The sequence below is a fragment of the Heptranchias perlo genome, chromosome 1, assembly GCF_035084215.1.
Source record: "Heptranchias perlo isolate sHepPer1 chromosome 1, sHepPer1.hap1, whole genome shotgun sequence".
Classification (NCBI taxonomy): domain Eukaryota; kingdom Metazoa; phylum Chordata; class Chondrichthyes; order Hexanchiformes; family Hexanchidae; genus Heptranchias; species Heptranchias perlo.
Genome location: NC_090325.1, coordinates 195,888,582 through 195,907,756, shown reverse-complemented (window position 1 = coordinate 195,907,756; position 19,175 = coordinate 195,888,582). Strand labels below are relative to the sequence as shown.

The 19,175-nt window shown below is 41.9% G+C and overlaps 1 protein-coding gene across 4 annotated transcripts in view; it reads left to right on the top strand.

Annotated features, from left to right (window-relative positions):
* LOC137331097 (protein phosphatase 3 catalytic subunit alpha) overlaps positions 1 to 19,175 on the top strand; it is a 331,953-nt gene that overhangs the window by 305,327 nt on the left and 7,451 nt on the right. For 2 of the 4 annotated variants that reach the window (XM_067994717.1, XM_067994702.1), the window contains exons 10-13: positions 967 to 1,044; positions 2,698 to 2,724; positions 6,263 to 6,347; positions 13,271 to 13,368. In XM_067994717.1, coding sequence (XP_067850818.1) covers positions 967 to 1,044; positions 2,698 to 2,724; positions 6,263 to 6,347; positions 13,271 to 13,368 — 288 coding nt within the window. The remainder of the gene's footprint in view (positions 1 to 966; positions 1,045 to 2,697; positions 2,725 to 6,262; positions 6,348 to 13,270; positions 13,369 to 19,175) is intronic. The other 2 variants (XM_067994725.1, XM_067994710.1) reach the window with 1 other exon arrangement.

Here is a 19,175-nt window from a genome sequence, read left to right as displayed (position 1 = left end):
TGGCAATTTTATGGTGAGGTGTGCTGCTCATCAGGTGGCCCGTCAGGAGCTCCTGGTAACTGTCGGCACTAGTCTGGCCTCGCCGTTTGTCGCGTAACCAACTAGTGTCCTCCTTGGGGGAGATGGGAAAGGTAAGTAGGTAGGATCTTTGGAATTGAGACTGCTCCCAAGATGGCCAGCCTGGTGGTGGAACATCAGAACCAAGTCTACCCTTTACAGCAGATTCGGTAATCTGATACACAAGACAGGCAGGTCCAGACTACTCCAGGTCATTGCTCATAGTCTGCCAGCCAGCCTGGCTTACTAATGGAACCTGGTAGGTTAGCCCAGTCACTGGGGCTAAGAACCCTTCCCCACTCAACTCCAGATTAACGCTGGATGTCGGTGCTCCAATGGGTAGGGCGGTCCTGGTTGGACATTCGGTGGACGTAAAAGACCCCACTGCACTATTTTGAAGAAGAGCAGGGGAGTTCTCCCCGGTGTCCTGGGCCAATATTTATCCCGCAACCAACATCACTAAAACAGATAACCTGGTCGTTATCACATTGCTGTTTGTGGGATCTTGCTGTGCGCAGATTGGCTGCCGCGTTTCCTACATTACAACAGTGACTACACTTCAAAAAGTACTTAATTGGTTGTAAAGCACTTTGGGACGTCCTGAGATGGTGAGAGGCACTGTATAAATTCAAGTACTTCCTTTACAACTGATGCCAAAGGAGTGCAATTGACAGAAAGATTAGGACGTGACGAGATGTCAGAACAGGATGAAAATGGACGACTGAAGTGTGGACACAAGACATTTGGGTGCTGTAAAGGTATAAATGTAGGGGACACAAATACCAACTCCTACATGCACGTTTGGCCATCGGTTCCGTGAGTGTTTTCTGATTCGGCGAATCATCCTTGCATGTTAGAGTTGCAGAGCGGTTTTCAGTTTGTGCTGATCTTTTCTTCCTTCGTCCCTAGTGACTGAAATGTTGGTGAATGTGCTGAATATTTGCTCTGACGATGAGCTCATGACTGAAGGGGAAGATGGCTTTGATGGTAAGAAACTCTACCTGAGCTGAAAAACTCGTTATCAGTGTCAAACAAAATGCTTATGCTCATAGATCTCTCTTCTGTAATCTGTAAGCTAAGCCAAAAACACTTTTGTTCCCTTTACATTCCCAAAGGCGAGTGTTGGTCATTACCTTTTTAATTGCATGCTCACAGTCTGCCTGCTTTTGGCATTACTGTTTTCTGATGATTTTAATTCTTTCATCTTTCTGTACTGATCTGCTAATCTCTACACCATAAATAACAATCATTTCTAACACTCCTGTACATTGTAGAACAGCGCTGAAGAATTGCCCACCTAAATTTTGTAGTTGTTAGTCAATATCTTCATCAATGTTGAGGAATTACAAGGTAACTTATTTTAGGGGCTTTTTAGTAATTGGGAAGTATCCCAAATATTAGTGCTTGGATTTTCGAAACTCTGGGTTTTGTGATGTGACCCAACCAACCATTATACTTCCTGTTCAATATTGTATCTGTTTGTTGTTCTTCTCATCATATATAAAATACTAAAATCGTGCGTGTAGCCCGCACTTCCTGTAAGCGTCAAACTTCCCGTCACACTTTTGTTGGTTGCTCGAAGTAATCAACAGCAAATCAAAATTGAAGACATGAGGAGCGTAAAGATCAAAAGTGAGGCAAACAGCTGGAAATGTCAGTGACCTTGAAAGTACATTGTGCCTTACATAGTGTAATATCCTATTTATACAATGATACAGCACAGGAGGAGACCGATCAGCCCATTGTGCCTGTGCTGGCTCTTTGAAAGAGCTATCCAATTAGTCCCACTCCCCTCTGCTCTCTCCCCATAGCCCTGCAAATTTTTCCTTTTTCAAGTATTTATCCAAATCCCCTTTGAAAGTTATTATTGAATCTGCTTCCACCGCCCTTTCAGGCAGCACATTCCAGATCATAACCACTCGCTGCGTAAAAAAAATTCTCCTCATCTCCCCTCTGATTCTTTTGCCAATTACCGTAAATCTGTGTCCTCTGGTTACCGACCCTCCTGCCACTGGAAACAGTTTCTCCTTATTTACTCTGTCGAAACCCTTCATGATTTTGAACACCTCTATATTAAATCTCCCCTTAACCTTCTCTGCTCTAAGGAGAACAATCCCAGCTTCTCCAGTCTCTCCACATAACTGAGGTACCTCATCCTTGGTATCATTCTAGTAAATCTCTTCTGCACCCTCTCTAAAGCCTTGACATCCTTATTGACGGTCTATTGTCATAAAAAAACATATCCTCCAACTTACTGCGGGAGATATGATAATCATAGAAAATATAACCTGTTATGTTAAAGGATACCTTCAGCCAAGATTAGCCAGAAGCTGCACTATAGGGACAGCAATAGCATCACTTTGCAGAGTATTCATCATTGACTTAAACTAACTTATTCTGAAGTACTTTAGTGCGCTAACAATTGATCACACTGCTGCTTTATTTCCATCAACTATTTTTTGTTCGTTTTTTTTTCTGATCTAATTTGTTTCTCTTCTATTTCCACAGAATTTGGTTTTAAAACGCATTACATTTTCCATTGGTTCTGTCAGATATTTGTACCTGTGTTTTGTTCTCATTCTTCAAAAACTTCCTACTGATCTTTCTATCTCTTTATTTTCTGGATTTTCTTATGAGAAGAACAGCTCATTTATGGCCAGAAGAAAGGTACAAACCAAATGACTTGTCGAAGGGCAAACGTGGTAGTCTCTCTGACTCATTTGTCATTTTTCTCCTGCAGTATTTGTCATCTAAGACAGGGCTGCAAAAAAGCAACTTTTTAAAAAATAAATCTGTTTTTGCAGGGAGGTATGGAACTTTGCAATTCACAGACTATGCTTATACTAAATGAGTTTTAGGCCTTTTGATATTTAACCTCAGCGATTCAACTTCTGGCAGTGTTGGACACTGTTTTAGAAAAACTTACGCTTTTGTAGAATAGGCGAGAGAGTACCCGAGCCTTGTTTATCCACTCGTGTCTTCTTATCTTCCTGTCCACGTCCTGCTATGTGTTGAGTAAAGCAAATCAGAAAAGTGCTAACCGTTTTAACTCCGCTTGTATTTTCATAAAGGATATGTCAGTTCACTAAATGGGATGACTTAGTTTGTCTGACTTAAAGGTGGCCAATTCAAGTCATGTCGGATTGGGAATTCTTGGAACTTACTCCACCAACTCTTCGCTCCCCCAATCCAAGCACCAATATTCATGTGAGCCTTGACGATGGGTATTGGCAGGCAGGGGGGGGAGGGCATTGCATCCGAACCCAATTATGTCCTTGCCCAACAGCCATGTGCACACTTCCAGTGGGAGTCACTCAATAGAAATCAGGAGCAAGTACCAAAATCTGTTTTTCCCTAATTCGGGGGAGCTGTGGCCATTTGTAGACCTACTGTTGCTGCCCCACTGAGATGGACTGGTGGATGAAGGCGCTTGCTTAGCTCTTTGCTAGGAGCTTGTATTTGGAGCTTTTGAGGCAATGGAGAAGGTGCAAAAAAGATTTACTAGGATGATACCAGAACTGAGAGGTTATAATTATCAGGAAAGATTGAACAGACTGGGGGCTCTTTTCTCTAGAAAAGAGAAGGCTGAGAGGTGACCTGATAGAGGTCTTTAAGATTAGGATAGGGTTTGATAGGATAGACATAGAGAAGATGTTTCCACTTGTGGGGGAGACCAGAACTAGGGACCATAAATATAAGATAGTCACTAATAAATCCAGTAAGGAATTCAGGAGAAACTTCTTTACCCAGAGAGTGGTTAAAATGTGGAACTCACTCCCACAGGGAGTAGTTGAGGTGAATAGTATAGATGCATTAAGGGGAAGCTGGATAAACACATGAGGGAGAAAGGAATAGAAGGATATGCTGATAAGGTGAGATGAAGAGGGGAGGGAGGAGGCTCGTGAGGAGCATAAACACCGGCACAGACCAGTTGGGCCGAGTGCTGTAAATTCTATGTAATTGTATATAATTCTGTGTCTGTCTCAGTTACTTGCTTTAGTTCACTTAACCGTGATCTCAGAGAAGTGAATAACCCAGCGCAGTCATAACCTGTCTGCAGCAGGAAGAGAGAAAAATGGAATAAACTTGCTATTCAAATGAGAATGTCAATCAACCATCTCATTGTCACAGGACTATTTTGTAATGAGCCAACATCCCATGAGGTTTTCCAGAAAAAACTTAAAAATTTAAAAGGAAAACATCTTTTTATATTTGATTATCCAAAAACGATCACACCAAGAATAGAAAAGTGGACATCAATTCTCTGCAGTCTGTTCCCTAATTGGTGTAGCTCCCAAAGGCTTTGTGTTAATGAAGATACTCTTCAGAGACTGGAAGGGAAAGGCCTTCCCATGTAAAATATTGTACAGACTGAGTCTGATTCCTCCTTCCAAAAGATACCACAGCAAATAGCACTGTATATAATCCAACCGTGAAAGGCTCTCATTGTAAAGCTGATACATTCATCTGAATTACTTAAGATGGAACTGTAATAATCCCTGCGGTTTTTTATTGGTTACTTGGTGCATTTTAAGAATACTATTATATTGACTCTGATCAGCTTTTAAAGGAATTGGATTTCAGGACAGAAAAATACACAATGCAAGTAACTTGTCATCTGTTCCTGATGGCCATTGGTGTTTTGTAATGCAATTCTTGTCAGTGTTGTTACATTGATAATTAAACAATAATGCAGTTAATGTTGTTTGGTGGTGTTGATGGAGGGAATAATGTCATCCATGACATTGGGAGAACTTCTTTCAATAGTGCCATAGGATTTTTAATGTCCACCTGTATCTCATCTACGAGACAGCGTCTTTGATAATGTAGCACTCTGTCAGTGGGGCACAGAAGTGTTAGCCTAATGCGCTGAAGTCCTGGAGGGGGGGCTTGAATTTACAAACTTCTGATACACAGGCGACAGTGCTACTAACTGAACACCAACCTGCCACTCTATTGAGGAAAGCCTAGGTGATGAACAAAAAAGGTTAGAATATATAAGGGGAATTCTCACTCTGTTGGACAGCGAAAAGTTTTCTTTTTTTAAATTCTGTTAGGATAGATGCGATGATAATGGGCAATATGCTTTTTCAAATTTCTTCCAACCTTAACCCTAATCCATTCTCAACATTTTCAGCTGATTCGATTATTAATTGCCCCAAATACCAAATCCCTGATGCATCAGGCTGTGACTAGGGTGCTGATGCATTATATCACGTGTTCCTAATCTGCTTACTAATGCTCTAATCATCTTGCGTCTCCAAAATAAATTGAGCTAAAGAATATAAGCTAAGGGGAAAACACTGCACAGGTTAACCTAAAATGATCAGTTAGTAAGAGAACCTGAAATAAAAGATGGAAAGTGATTCTGCTGGAGGTTCTGCTGCTTATATTGCTGTACTTTCATTTCTAGGGCAAGGTTCAAATCCATTCCAGCCTCACGGAATGAAAGTTTTCTCCTTTTTTATAAGCATTTTATGTGAAGTGAGTTGGGCAGATTCAATCCAGTCCCTAATGGATGCAGTACGACAGCACAAATCAACTAAAATTGGGCACAAATTGACAATCTCTTGGGCCAGTAGCATGACTGGAGTGGTAGAGGAAATATCTTCTTTGGAGATTGGTGTTAAGATATGTTATTGATGTTACTATGCATCTGAACCCTTGTTAATTCTCTAACTGTCATCTCTCAACTTCATAAACACAAAATTGCCTCTCCTATCTTCCCCACCGCAAAAATGGTTTGTCTCCAAAACAGGAGTCACTGTGCATCAAAAGTAATTCAGTGGGTGAGGTACATTGAAATCTTGCAATGTGACCAAGGTACCACATCAACACAAGCCTTAAATGTTAGTGTCTAGTTCATCCTTGTCTCTCTCTTGACCGATGGGGTAATTAAACAAATCTTGCTTTAACTTCCAACATTATGCACTGAATCTATTTTTAAATTCTAGGTTGTTTAGGTGTGGTCCCAGAATTTTAAGTATCTAGTTTGCTTGGAGGTTCATTTGAATTTGTTGCATTTAATATCAAACCTGAAGACCATTTTAGTGAGCCAGGATTTTGACACGCTGTGATGAAAATTTAAGTCCATTACTCGTACAGCTTGAATCTGTAATGTTCAGCGTGTGCGTGTGCGTGTGCGTGTGTGAGTGAATATAAAAGTGAGGAATGAGGAATTAATGTCGATGTGGTGTTTTGCCAGGTGCATCTGCTGCTGCCCGTAAAGAAGTCATCAGGAATAAGATTCGAGCAATTGGCAAGATGGCCAAGATGTTTTCTGTCCTCAGGTAAGACTAATTTCCTAAACTGTTGTTGACTGGCTTTATAGTTTTGTTTTGGACACCAGTACATTCACGTGCGTTGCCCCTTAGAATTTGAAGGCACAGTTTTAATGGTTTCTTCCTGACCAGGAACAGGAGGAGGCCATTCAGTTCCTTGAGCTCATTCAATGAGATCATGGCTGATCTTTATCCCAACTCCATCCACCCACCTTGGCTCCAAATCCCTTAATACCCACGGCTAACAAAAATCTATCGATCTCAGATTTAAAATTATTAATTGAGCTAGCATCTAATGCTTTTAGTGGGAGACAGTTCCACACTTCTACCACCCTTTGTGTGAAGAAGTGTTTCCTAACTTCTCCCCTGAATGGCCTGGCTCTGATTTTAAGGTTCTGTCCCCTTGTCCTAGACTCCCTCACCCCAGTGGAAAGTGTCTCTCTATCTACCCTATCAATTCCTTGCAAAATCCCCCCCACCTCATTCTGCATTCAGTCCACTGTTGTCCACCTGTTTGGACCGAAATTCTTTTCAGGAGCCAGTTTACGCCAATCTACCTCGTGTAGGCTACTGTGTGAATTAAACAGAAACAGGTCTGGTTCAATCATACAGTGAGGGGATCAATTCACATTGGTTGCTGTGAAGATTTGCTCTTGGTGATTAAAGAAAGTTTGATATAGGGAGCACTGTGGATCTTTATTGGTGAGTTAATTGGGTCTTTAGGAGGATATTAATAATGGGGAAAGACATCAGTACTGAGTGTAATCTCAATATTCCCTCGCACAATATAAGAGCAATAGGCAACTTGTAATAACCCGAATCAGGGAATTTAACTTGGTTGTATAAGTCTGTTCTCTGCAATGAGAAGGTCACCTCTCACCTGCATTATAATTGGCTATTTTCCCTCCAGTTTTACTGAGTGTGGCTTGTACCTTTGCTTGTCTGTTATGGCCTGAAAGGGCGGTGGAAGCAGATTCAAAAGTAACTTTCAAAAGGGAATTGGATAAATATGTGAAAAGGAAATATTTGAAGGGCTGTGAGCAGGGGGATAGCTTCTTCTGGCACAGACACGATGGGCCGAATGGCCACCTCCTGTGCTGTATGATTTTTTTGAACTCCGCATTCCATAAGTTTAGCGACTGTGCAAAACCACTTTGCTCCGATGCTAAACTGACCAAGGAGTGGTGTGAGATGACCTCTGTAGGGAGACCAGCTCTGCTTCTTTTCAGTGTCAGCTCAGGTCCTGGCTGGTCCAGGTGCAGGCAGTGTTTGCTCTATAACTTGTAGCATTGGTGCAAAGTGGCTTATGCTGCAGTTGCAGTGTAAATAACATCCTTATATCTTGGACTCTCTTAGACTTTTTAACAGGATGTTTCATACATAAATATTAATAACTCTCTGGTTTGGTCAGATATTGTTTTAGTTTAAGTACTTTGTTAAACACATTTAAATAATTTGATAAATGGGAAAGGTAAATGTGTTGTACAGAATTGCAACTATTTGTACTGTCATGACGTGTACTGAGATGCACACACTCTGCCACCACCTAGAAATGTGGAAAAAAAACAATTAAATACAGAGTCACAGAGCACGACACAGCTCTCAATCTGCAGGATTGCATACTATAGATTGTCACATGCAGCACTCTCATTGAGCTGAGCTCTGTATTTGCGTGACCAGTAGATGGAGCTCCTTGCTGTGTATTGGCCGTTGCTTTTATGTGCACCTACCTACATTAAAGACTTTTTGTATCTGAGCACACTTCTCGTCTCGTTAAAAAATCTTACTTCCTGTTGTCACAAAGTTAGGAGGCACAGTAAGCTGTGTAGATGGGAACAGGAAGTTACAAGGTGACGTGGACAGATTAAGCGAGTGGGCAAAACTGTGGCAGATGGAGTTCAACGTGAGGAAGTGTGAGGTCATCCAAGAAAGACAAATCGGAATATTTTCTTAATGGCGAGAGACCAGGAGCTGTGGAGAAGCAAAGGGATTTGGGTGACCAAGTACACGAATCACTTAAAAAAAAACTAGTGCATGGGTTCAAAAAAGCTAATGGAATGTTGGCCTTTATCTCAAAGGGGGCTGGAATACAAAGGGGAGGAAGTTATGCTTTAGTTGTACAGAGCCTTGCTCAGATCCCATCTGGAGATACTGTGTTCAGTTCTGGGCACCGCACCTCAGGAAAGACACATTGGCCTTGGAGCGCAGATTTACCAGAACGAGACTGCGGTTAAATTACGAGGACAGATTGCGTAGACTTGGCTTGTATTCCCTTGAGTTTTGAGGGTTGAGGGGTGAACTAATTGACGTGTTTAAAATGATAAAAGGGTTCAATAGAGTAGATAGAGAGAAGCTAGTTCCTCGGGTGGGGGATTCCAGAAAGAGGAGGTACAATCTTAAAATTAGAGCTCGGCCGTTAAGGAGTGAAATCAGGAAGCACTTTTCACACAAAGGGATGAGGGTGAAAATTCCCTTAAGGCATAATCTACTCACCTTTTTGTGATAAGTTTTTGTCAGTTTTTTCTTTGCAAAACCTCCTGCCCAAGAACGCACTAGTGTTTTTGTATTCTAAATTGATTGGTTACAGCCTGCATTGTTTTGGGTGCCTCACTTTAATTAACTTGCCCTTGATTACCGGCGATGCTGACACTTGATTTCAAGCAATGAACATCTTATCATCTCAGCAAACAATTTTCATCTCCAAACCGAGCTCATATTTTATTCACACAAGGAATGAGGGAATCAGATAACGTGCTAGAGTGCTGGGGACCTCAGAACTTGTCACCGGGGTAACAGAGTTAAGGCTAGAGAGTCCTGGAGTTACTGAATTGATGCAAGACCACAGCGATTAACCATTGCTGTCAGGAGTTGAATTGGAGAATTCCCGTTCCCATCCCTGCGACTGGGGTGGGCTGAATTCGGGACTAACAAAAAAGCAGCCACCTGTGAATTGTATTCAATTCAACCACAGCCATGGGTGACTGCAGTAGGTAGATTTCACTGTATTCATAGAATCACGCAGCACATAAGGGGGCCATTCGGCCCATCATGCCCGTGTCGGCTCTTTGAAAGAGCTATCCAATTAGTCCCACTCCCCTGCTCTTTCCCCATAGTCCTGTAAATTTTTCCTTTTCAAGTATTTATCCAATTCCTTTTTGAAAGTTATTATTGAATCTGCTTCCACCGTCCTTTCAGGCAGCGCATTCCAGATCATCACAACTCACCGCCTAACAAAAATTCTGCTCAACTCCCTTCTGGTTCTTTTGCCAATTAGTTTAAATCTGGTTACCGACCCTCCTGCCAGTGGAAACAGTTTCTCCTTATTTTCTCTATCAAAACCCCACATAATTTTGAACACCTCTGTTAATCTCCCCTTAACCTTCTCTACTCCCAGGAGAACAATCCCAGCTTCTCCAGTCTCTCCACATAACTGAAATCCCTCATCCCCGGTACCATTCTAGTAAATCTCCTCTCCAAGACCTTGCCCCACATGCTCCTGTCTCTCAAAATCATGGAAGTATGCGCTGGCACTGACAAAATCTCCTCCACCTTCCTCCGGCTTAATGCTTTGCAGGAATGTGGCGTGCCACGGCAGACACACTGTGCACAGTGAGGGTTTATATACGTGAATGAAACCCTTCAACCTGGAGGCGAGTGAGTTCACTTTTAACAAATGCTCCTAACTTAGTAACAACAGAAAGTAAGGTTTTCGGGGCTGACCCTGAAATTATATCTCCTGTTGACCTTTCAGAATAACAGCTTGCTGCAGGAGTCGGGTGAATCGAACGGCAGCACACAGCAGTGTGTTGATATCCTACCTAAGGTCTCTCTATCCATTCCTACCTTTTCCTCACGTAGTTATGGTCATCCACAAGATTCCAGAATAATAAGCAGCAAGGTTGATTCCATTAACTTCATGATACGTCGAATTTACAGCACAGAGCTGGCCATTCGGCCCAACTGGTCTATGCTGGTGTTTATGCTCTACACGAGCCTCCTCCCACCTTACTTCATCTCACCCTATCAGCATATCCTTCTATTCCTTTCTCCCTCATGTGTTTATCCAGCTTCCCCTTAAATGCATCGATGCTATTCCCCTCAACTACTCCTTGTGGGAGCGAGTTCCACATTCTCACCACTCTCTGGGTAAAGAAGTTTCTCCTGAATTCCTTATTGGATTTATTACTGACTATCCTTTATTTATGACCCCGAGTTTTGGTCTCCCCCACCTGTGTTCTCTCACTTATTCGAATTCGAAATTGACCTGAATCCTGAGCCAACAGGATGCATTTTCATGAAGATGGTGTCCCTTTTAACAAATTTAGAATATTAACAAATAAAATACTCCACTTGCCCACCCCGATATCTTTATTTGAATGTTTTGTGAATTGGCAGGTTTGTTATGAGTAGTTTTATGTTGTGTGAACTTTTTATATAAAAAAACATAAATCTGAAATGGTGGGCTGGGTGAGATTGTGAAATTGGCCTGTTTCTATGTAACATAAAGTTACTGGAATTAACAGTGGCCAGGGAGAGGGATGGTGTTTACGGCTAGAGAACAGAGTTTGTGGCAGGGACCAAAGACACTGCGTTTGGTCTTCCCAATGTTTAATATTTGATGAAGTAGGTTTCTGCTGCCACTGGACCAAGGTAATTTGGGCCACTTATAATTCCTGGGGGGAGGAATATTAAATATAGGGAGCAAGCAGGAGAAAGAGACTAGACTAGGTTGTTTGTAAAGAAAAACACTAGAGGAGACTTGGTGGACCAATTGGCTTGTTTCTAACTGTAATATTCTATGATCTGCCAGTGGCTGCATTGTAATAAGGTAAAAGTGCCCTGCATCTACACCCTGAATATAACAAAACTTTACAATGACAACTACTGTTAATCCCCACCGAAAGAACCCACACTCTGTGTAGTAAACATTTGTCCATTTGGTTTTCATCCAGCTTGTTGCTTTTTTCAATCAGGATCTATTTAAAATAACATATTGATTTCTGGTACAATACCTGATAGAATCAAAAAGCAATGCAGCGTCTCCTTTTGAGCTGATGTATCTATTTAACCAGTCAGAAATATTAATATGTTGGAAAGTTTATGATTAACTGCAAAGGGGTGATCTAATTGAGATGATTAAGATGATTAAAGGATTTGATAGGGTAGATCGAGAGAAACTATTTCCTCTGGTGGGGGGAGTCCAGAACAAGGGGGCATAACCTTAAAATTAGAGCCGGGCCGTTCAGGGGTGATGTCAGGAAGCACTTCTTCACACAAAGGGGAGTGGAAATCTGGAACTCTCTCCCCCAAAAAGCTGTTGAGGCTGGGGGTCAATTGGAAATTTCAAAACTAAGATTGATAGATTTTTGTTGGGTAAGGGTATTGAGGGTTACGGAACCAAGGCGGGTAAATGGAGTTAAGATACAGATCAGCCATGATCTAATTGAATGGCGGAACAGGCTCAAGGGGCTGAATGGCCTCCTCCTGTTCCTATGAACTACAGAGGTTTCAAAAGTTGTGTCCAGCTCTTGGGTTGTACGTATCTGTAGATGCTGTGCAGTGACCATTGCTTTCTCTGGCCAGTGCATCCCTTCCGCTCTCAGATGTTTAATCCCACATTAGCCAACCTGTCCATACAAACCAGTGCCTTCACAGCCAGTCTGTTCCTGAGATATACACCCCTTCCCACGGCGAGCGGATTGCGATGGTTAGTGTGAACTGAGAATTCCAACAGAGGGTCCTTGCACCAGCACAAAGAAAGTAGTGGGACAAACTCTGCTGCTGATAGCAAGATTGGGTCCTGCTGTCAGGAAGCTTCTGATGCACAAGCGTTGGTGCAGCCGCTAACACCCTTGCAGAATGAACATTCAAAATGGATGCAATGCACTCTACCCTCGGAATAAATTCCAAAATGCTTAATGTTTTTTTTTAAAAACTAGATTGAATCCAAATTTTGATCCAATTCTGACCATCTTGCTCCAAATCCATTTGTAAGAAAACATTTGCTGGACTGTCCGGTGAGAAGATCCGCTTTTCTGTGCCCCTGTACGTGGTTATTGTTTTATTGCCGGGAGTTTACTTGCTAGAAAGGGGCATCTGCAAAGGAGTAACAGTCTGCTGGCTGCATGTGTTGCTGTTGATCCAGTCGGGTCCTGTTTTCCTGGTCGTCATCTTGTGGTTGTTCGCCCAAAGTATTTGAGTTTTCCCGGGTAGTCTATTGGTAATTCATCTGTGGTCACTCAGTTGTGCACCTGTGATTTTTTTTTGTTTGCAGGTTGACTCCTTACATTTCTCCATCAGTCCCCCGTTCTTGGCTGGACTGCCTGGGAGAGCTTTAAATAGAAGAGAGAGACACTTCCGGAGGTGACAGTCACGCAGACTGCTCTGTGCATCTCCTAAGTAACTAGTTAGAGGCCTGGGAACAATTCACCCGTCTGTCCCTCAGTCAGTGCCGTGGGGAGCTGGAGTGATGGAATAATTAAACCGGGGGGTGGGCTTTGCAAGAATCAATTATTGCACATACAACAAAATTAATTTCCAAAGAGTAATTGCACTTGACACAAATTGCAGCTTGCTTCAAAAGCCTTACTAACCTCACCCTGCCGATTAAGCTGCTCTTTGTAATGTAATTCAGATCATTAAAGCCTCCAGTCGGTATTCTGCATTCTGTTATTTCAATTAATATCCAGATTGCATTTGCAAATTGACAGTGTGAGGTCCGATGATAATCTGAGGTGTTTTCATTTGCCCATGTGTTGCGTTTGAAGCCACCTGCTTTAGACTGAAGAAGTGGCACTGGGAGTGAAAGCAGGTGACCAGGCCAGTCCGTACTACGTGCTCTTCCCGAGTGTGACCGTTTCTGTCCCCCCTCCAGCTGCAGAGGTTTTTGTGCAATACATTTTGCTAATATTTTTTGTGTTGGGCTTTTCCAGAGAGGAGAGTGAAAGTGTTCTGACACTAAAGGGCCTGACTCCCACAGGAATGCTTCCCAGTGGTGTGCTCGCTGGAGGAAAGCAAACCCTCCAAAGTGGTAAGAATGGAATTCATTTCTCTCTCTCCTGGTTGAGCTCGAATGATGTGAACAAGTGCACCGTTGCTCTTGCCAATGATTTTCGATTGGACAGTGTTCTGTTACTGGTAATGACCGACACGAACTAAGTGAATTAGTGCCATTTATCTGGGACTTATTTACAATGTACAGTATAGAAATTTTTATAACGGCCCTTTAAAGTGTCTTCATGACAGTATTTGGCAAACCTTTGTTTACAAGTAAATTGTCCAATGCCCCAGTACAGTTTCACAAAGAAAACTAGGCACAGCTCTTAACTTACCAGAGAACAGATTATCCCATACTATCTGACCAATGCGTTAACCTCAAGCAGCAAGTTTTACTCGTGCTATTAACTTTTACGATACACAGAATATTAGTAATCGCTGCGGTAATTTGTACAATCAGCTGCATGCTGCAATAATTTGTACAATCAGCTGCATGCTGCAGTAAACAAATGTTTGTGGTAGTTGTGTATCACCATTAGTGAATTACTGCAGCCTACAGCTAACTGTATAAATTACCACCGTGTGCAATACCACGAGGTGGGGTAATGCAGGTGGCAGCTTTAATCCACCGAGCTCACTCCCCTCCTGACTTGAGTTGTACCAGGCAGAAGCTGTGATTCTCCTGTGCCCAGGGAGGGGAGGAAGAGACTCTCGAGACGATAGCAGTACTGTACAGTCTACCCTAGTGAGGACATACATTCCAAATCCAGCCCCTCGCATCTCAGTTCTTGGTACAGCCCTCATAAAGCTACTCTGAACAGATTGCGCAAATAACTTCACTCTTGTCGATCGTTACCAGATGTTTTGTTTTTAAAAAGAAACTTTCAAAAATTACTCAAAGTATAATTTTGTATATTAAAAAAATCTTTTAAGAAGGGTATGGTACATTGGTGAGAGTACTTGTGTGTTCATTCTTGTTTAGTTCATTGATTATTAGGGCTGCTAATTTTTATTTACTGTATTCAATGTTTGAACAATGGGGGAAAACTTGATCATATAATGCAAAATATAAATAGACTTGGCCCAAGCATTTATTTATAATCTGCCATTTTTAAATGTATTCTTGAAAATGATATTAGGTTTATTATTTCCCATGAAGCATTAGCAGCCCTATTATTAATAAAGCAGATAGTAATTTTTCAGAATTATGTAGTGTGAGTAATTATATATTTAAGGAGTCAAGTCCAAATGGAAAAAAAAGATTCACAACAATTTTGCCGAATAGTTAGACGCCCGCTGCCCAAGACTTGGTGTAAGTGGTTCGTAGCATGGACGTGGATCCTGTCCTTTTAAATCCCGGATCCATTGCCCTCCGAAGGTCTCCCAGGAGATGATAGAAAGGAAATCGAGATTTATTTCTACCAGGTCAAGTATTTAAATGGCACTGGTTAGGCTATCATAGTGATGGAATATTTCCTACACCCAGGACTATTTCACTTTAATTACACTAATTAACCCAAAGGGCTATTCAAAGTAATGGCACCTTTAATCTGCTTATCTCTGTACTGGTTAGTTTATGCTGGTCCTTTTTGCTTGTTACAGATGTGGCTTTTGCGTTAAAGCACTCTGTAGCCTCCCCCTAGTAACTCCACATGTGTGTTTGAGTTCAGCGGTAAGCTAGAACAGAATTTTTCTTTCGTTAAATTTGATCTTTTTTTTAAAAATTGGACAAGACGCTTAATTATGTGAATTCCAATAATTCTTGGGTGGAGGTCTAACGTACATCTTTATTTTAAAGAATTTGTAAAATCTTTTTTCCAGAAGGGTTAAAGAAGGAAAGTCAAGAGTTGCAGTTCTTTGGAAACCTAGCTTTAAATGAATCTGTTTTGTTCTGTTAATGTGTCCGGGGCTTTTGACTGCAGTGGTTTTGATGTCACTGCTCACTTACACTTGTACATTTGGAATGAACATCTGTCACTCTAACTGAAGAGAGCCCAGAGTTTAATATGTTAATGTAGTTCAATGAAAGATAATGTTAGTCCTTGGCTCTGCAGATAGATTAACCCCTTAATGTCTTTCTATTGATTAATTATCCTTTTGCTTAACTGTTTTTAAAATGTTTAGTGCCCCTACACATGAGTTTTGGTGACTACTCCTACATATCAAGTGTAAGTGGAATGTCCCTGTAGTATAATGAATCAGAGAAATTGTTAATTATATCTCAAAATCTAGTCTTTTTCTCCCCCTTCACCATATGATGTACATAATTGAATGTATAAATTTCACATTTGATAAATGAACTACGTTGGGCAAGCCTGGGACACTAATAAGACTGACCATCACCCAACTACGTATTGAACTTGCTCAGTAACTCAGCTTTTTCCTGAATTGTTGACTTGTATTGTCACATTTAGTTAACTGAAGTAAATTGTCTCCTAACATATATATATGTGAACTGGGTATTGTGTGTGGAATGGGCCTGCCTGTTCAATGCCCTCGTGAACTTCCTCCCTGCTTCACTCTTTCCAATATTCTATTTGCTTTCTGATATACTCTTTCTCTCTCCCTTCTGTCCAGACGAATCAGGTACTCGCTTCATTCACTCATGTACCTTTTGTGTGTCGGTGTTTTGTGTGTTAGTGCTAACTTACACATGCTAATAACATTCACCTGTGCAAACTGACACGACGGATCACAAAAAAACATTTTCTGTGTGGAACCAAACATTACAAGTGCGTAGGAAAACAGTTCCCTCTGCTGAGGATAGATTGGTTTCCTGGCAGCTCACAGCCACACGCTGTGTAGTTGCAGTATCCTAGATTGTCACTACCTCCGTTTTTTGTTTCTTTTATTATTCAATTACTTCATTTCTTCTTACTTTTTTTTTTAAAAAAGAAAACATTAAAGCAGAAAAGCAGATCCTAACAGCAAAAAAAAAGTAAGTGATATTCAGCATCATCCTGGAAATGCCTGTGGTTTTAAGGTATCAAATCTTAATATTTTACATAAAGGATCAAGGCTTGTGTTAGTTAATTGGTGAGATAAACCACATTACAAGCGGGGTCACTTGAGTATCTGCGGTATTTGATGGAATATAAAATATTATACACACACGTGTGTGCGTAATATGCACACTCCCGTTTTATGGTTTCCTGTACTATTGTAATACTGCAGCACTACAGGAAATCATTGAAAGCCTGGCAGAGTGAGGGATAGAAATCAACAAACCAAATGAGTTACCACAACTTGTTCGAAAGAAATGTCCTGATCGAGACGGGGGAACCTATGAGCACTTTTAACACCAGAATGAATCCAAATGATGGGGAGAAAGCGATCGTCAGACAGAAGACGGTAATTGAGATCGACCAATACAGCAACTGATGTCCCGCTGTCAAGAATGCAGATGGATAAAAAGACAATTGATAAAATCAGGAAACCGCATTACTCAACCAAATTGAAGGTTAGCACAGAGGTTGGATGCTCAGGATAACAAACCAGAAACTGGCAACAGCTCAAAACTGTAGAATCGTGGAGACCCCCCTCTCCGTGTTAAGATAAACCTCTTCGGAGCCCTCTGTCCACCAACGCATTTACTGTAGCTTTCGGTGAGAATAGGGTTTAATGAATGCAAGTCGTGTCTTTTAAAGTTTTTAGTTTTAGCCACAGGGCTAACTACCTCTTCAGGTGCTTCGTTATCAGTTCACGGCCCCATTCAGTTTCATTGTTTAAACTCACGCTAACGCTTGTCAATGGGATCGCAGTGGACAGGGGAATGGTAATAATTGGATGCAGTGGATTGAATTGAAAAGTTCAGGAGTCATGACCTGCTGTGTGTCTCTCTCCTGATATGCTATTCTTTGTTTGAAGTGCTGGTAAGAGGTGAGTTGTTGATCAGCTGGTCACTGTACATTCATCAACAGGCACTTTAAACAGCTGGGCAGCAATTCATGCAAAGCAAGATTCACAAACAGCAATAGTTGAATGACCAGTGGATCTGTTTATGGTTTAATTGAGGGAGGAATATTAGCCAGGACACTGGGCGAACTCCCTGCTGCTCTTCATATAATACCATTAGGATCTTTAACACAGGAACAGGCAGGAAGGCCTCGGCTTAACATCCCATCTGAAGGGTGGTACCTCTGACAATACATCATTTCGACTGTGCTGCTGTGGCAGCCGAGAGTATGTGTTCAACTCATGGAGTGGGGCTTGAGGCCACAGCCTTCTGATTCAGATTTGAGTCTTCCAACTGAGCCAAGCTGACGCACATCCTGACCCCTGTCCAAGAATAATCTTCCGCTGTACTGCGGGAGCCGTCTCTCTCAGTTGAGAGATCAGATAGTTCCTCAGATTCCAGAGACACACCAACTCACGGTCGGGACATTGAAACACACTGGCTCCTAACATGGAGCCTCCAACTTTGCACAAGATATCCACCATCGAGGCACATGATGCAGAATGGCGGGACTTTGTATTGCGTTCTGCGATTACGTACACTTTGTGTGATGTTTTTCGCGTTGTAAGGCTTTTCCAACATTTGTTTGAAGTCAGTCTTCATACCAACTTCTATTTGGCTTTTCACAATGGCCTGGAGGTCACCCACTGGCATCCCAGTTAACGCAGGCCTTCTGGAAATTGTATCCATCAGGCCTTAGCTGGGCCCAAACTTAAATCTTAACTTGGTGCTAAAAGGAGTTAATATTTCCCCTCTTTGAGGCTATGTGAACAAACAATTTTAAAGTTTATTTCATGGAAAACTGTTTTATTGCTAGCATTAGTTACGGACTGCAGAGTTAGTGAATGGTAGGCTCTCATAATAGATCAGCCTTGTTCTGTTTGCCATTCTAACCAAATGGATCTCATTACTCACCCAAGGCCGCTTCCCAATTTAATTTGGTACATGCAATAATGTCCCATCATTTACCCACCACCCCCTTCAATCACACTGATTACTGTTGCATGTTGCTCTGGCTTTTATATCAAACATACAGAACAGACTTGAAGATTCCAACAGTTGTTTTGCTTCCTACGATGCAAAAACCCAAGAGGATGGTTGAGTGCCTTTTACATTGTTACCATCCTCTGCAGGGAGCCCAGAGAGCAGGTAAAAAGGACATTCCACCCATTCCCGGTTGTCACGGTCATTTCTTGACCGATTCTTGCTGCTTGTTCTCGGGATGCGAGAGAGAGCTGGGGTAGGGCTATGCTTCCCTCTCATCCCTAGTTCCTCCATCCAGGGTCTCACAAATCCCTGGTTGCCTGGAGGAGGGGGTGCCCCACTTGCTGCCTTACCAACATACCAAAATGACGGGCAGGAAAAGACCACCTGGTGATCAAGCCTGCCCCACACATTGTGACTAGACCTACTCCCCTACCCACCAGCAGCCATGTTGTAATCTCCTGGGAGGGGCAAACAAAACAGATTAAAAACCCAAGGCTCATTAGAGGAGGAAATAAATCTGGAAACTCCTCTCCGATCCCCTTAGGGGATTGAACTAGTCCGGGAGATCGCGTTGACGGACCTCGTGTTACCTGGTATTTCACCTACCTTTTTTATGAGACGTGATCTCTGGCCCAGCTCTCTTTCGAAGTTTTACAAAGAGTCGATTGCATTACAACTGAGTGGCTTGCCATTTCAGAGGGCTTTGAAGGTCAATCACATAGTGATTAACTGTAATCACCTGTAGGCTGGACCAGGTGGGAGTGCCAGGCTCCCTTCACCGAAGGACATTAAGCAACCAGTTGGTTTTTACATCAATTTGGCTGCTTTCATAATCATTTTTTTTTTCCTATTACTGTCTACAAATTGCCAACTTATCACGGTGAGATTTGAACTCACGA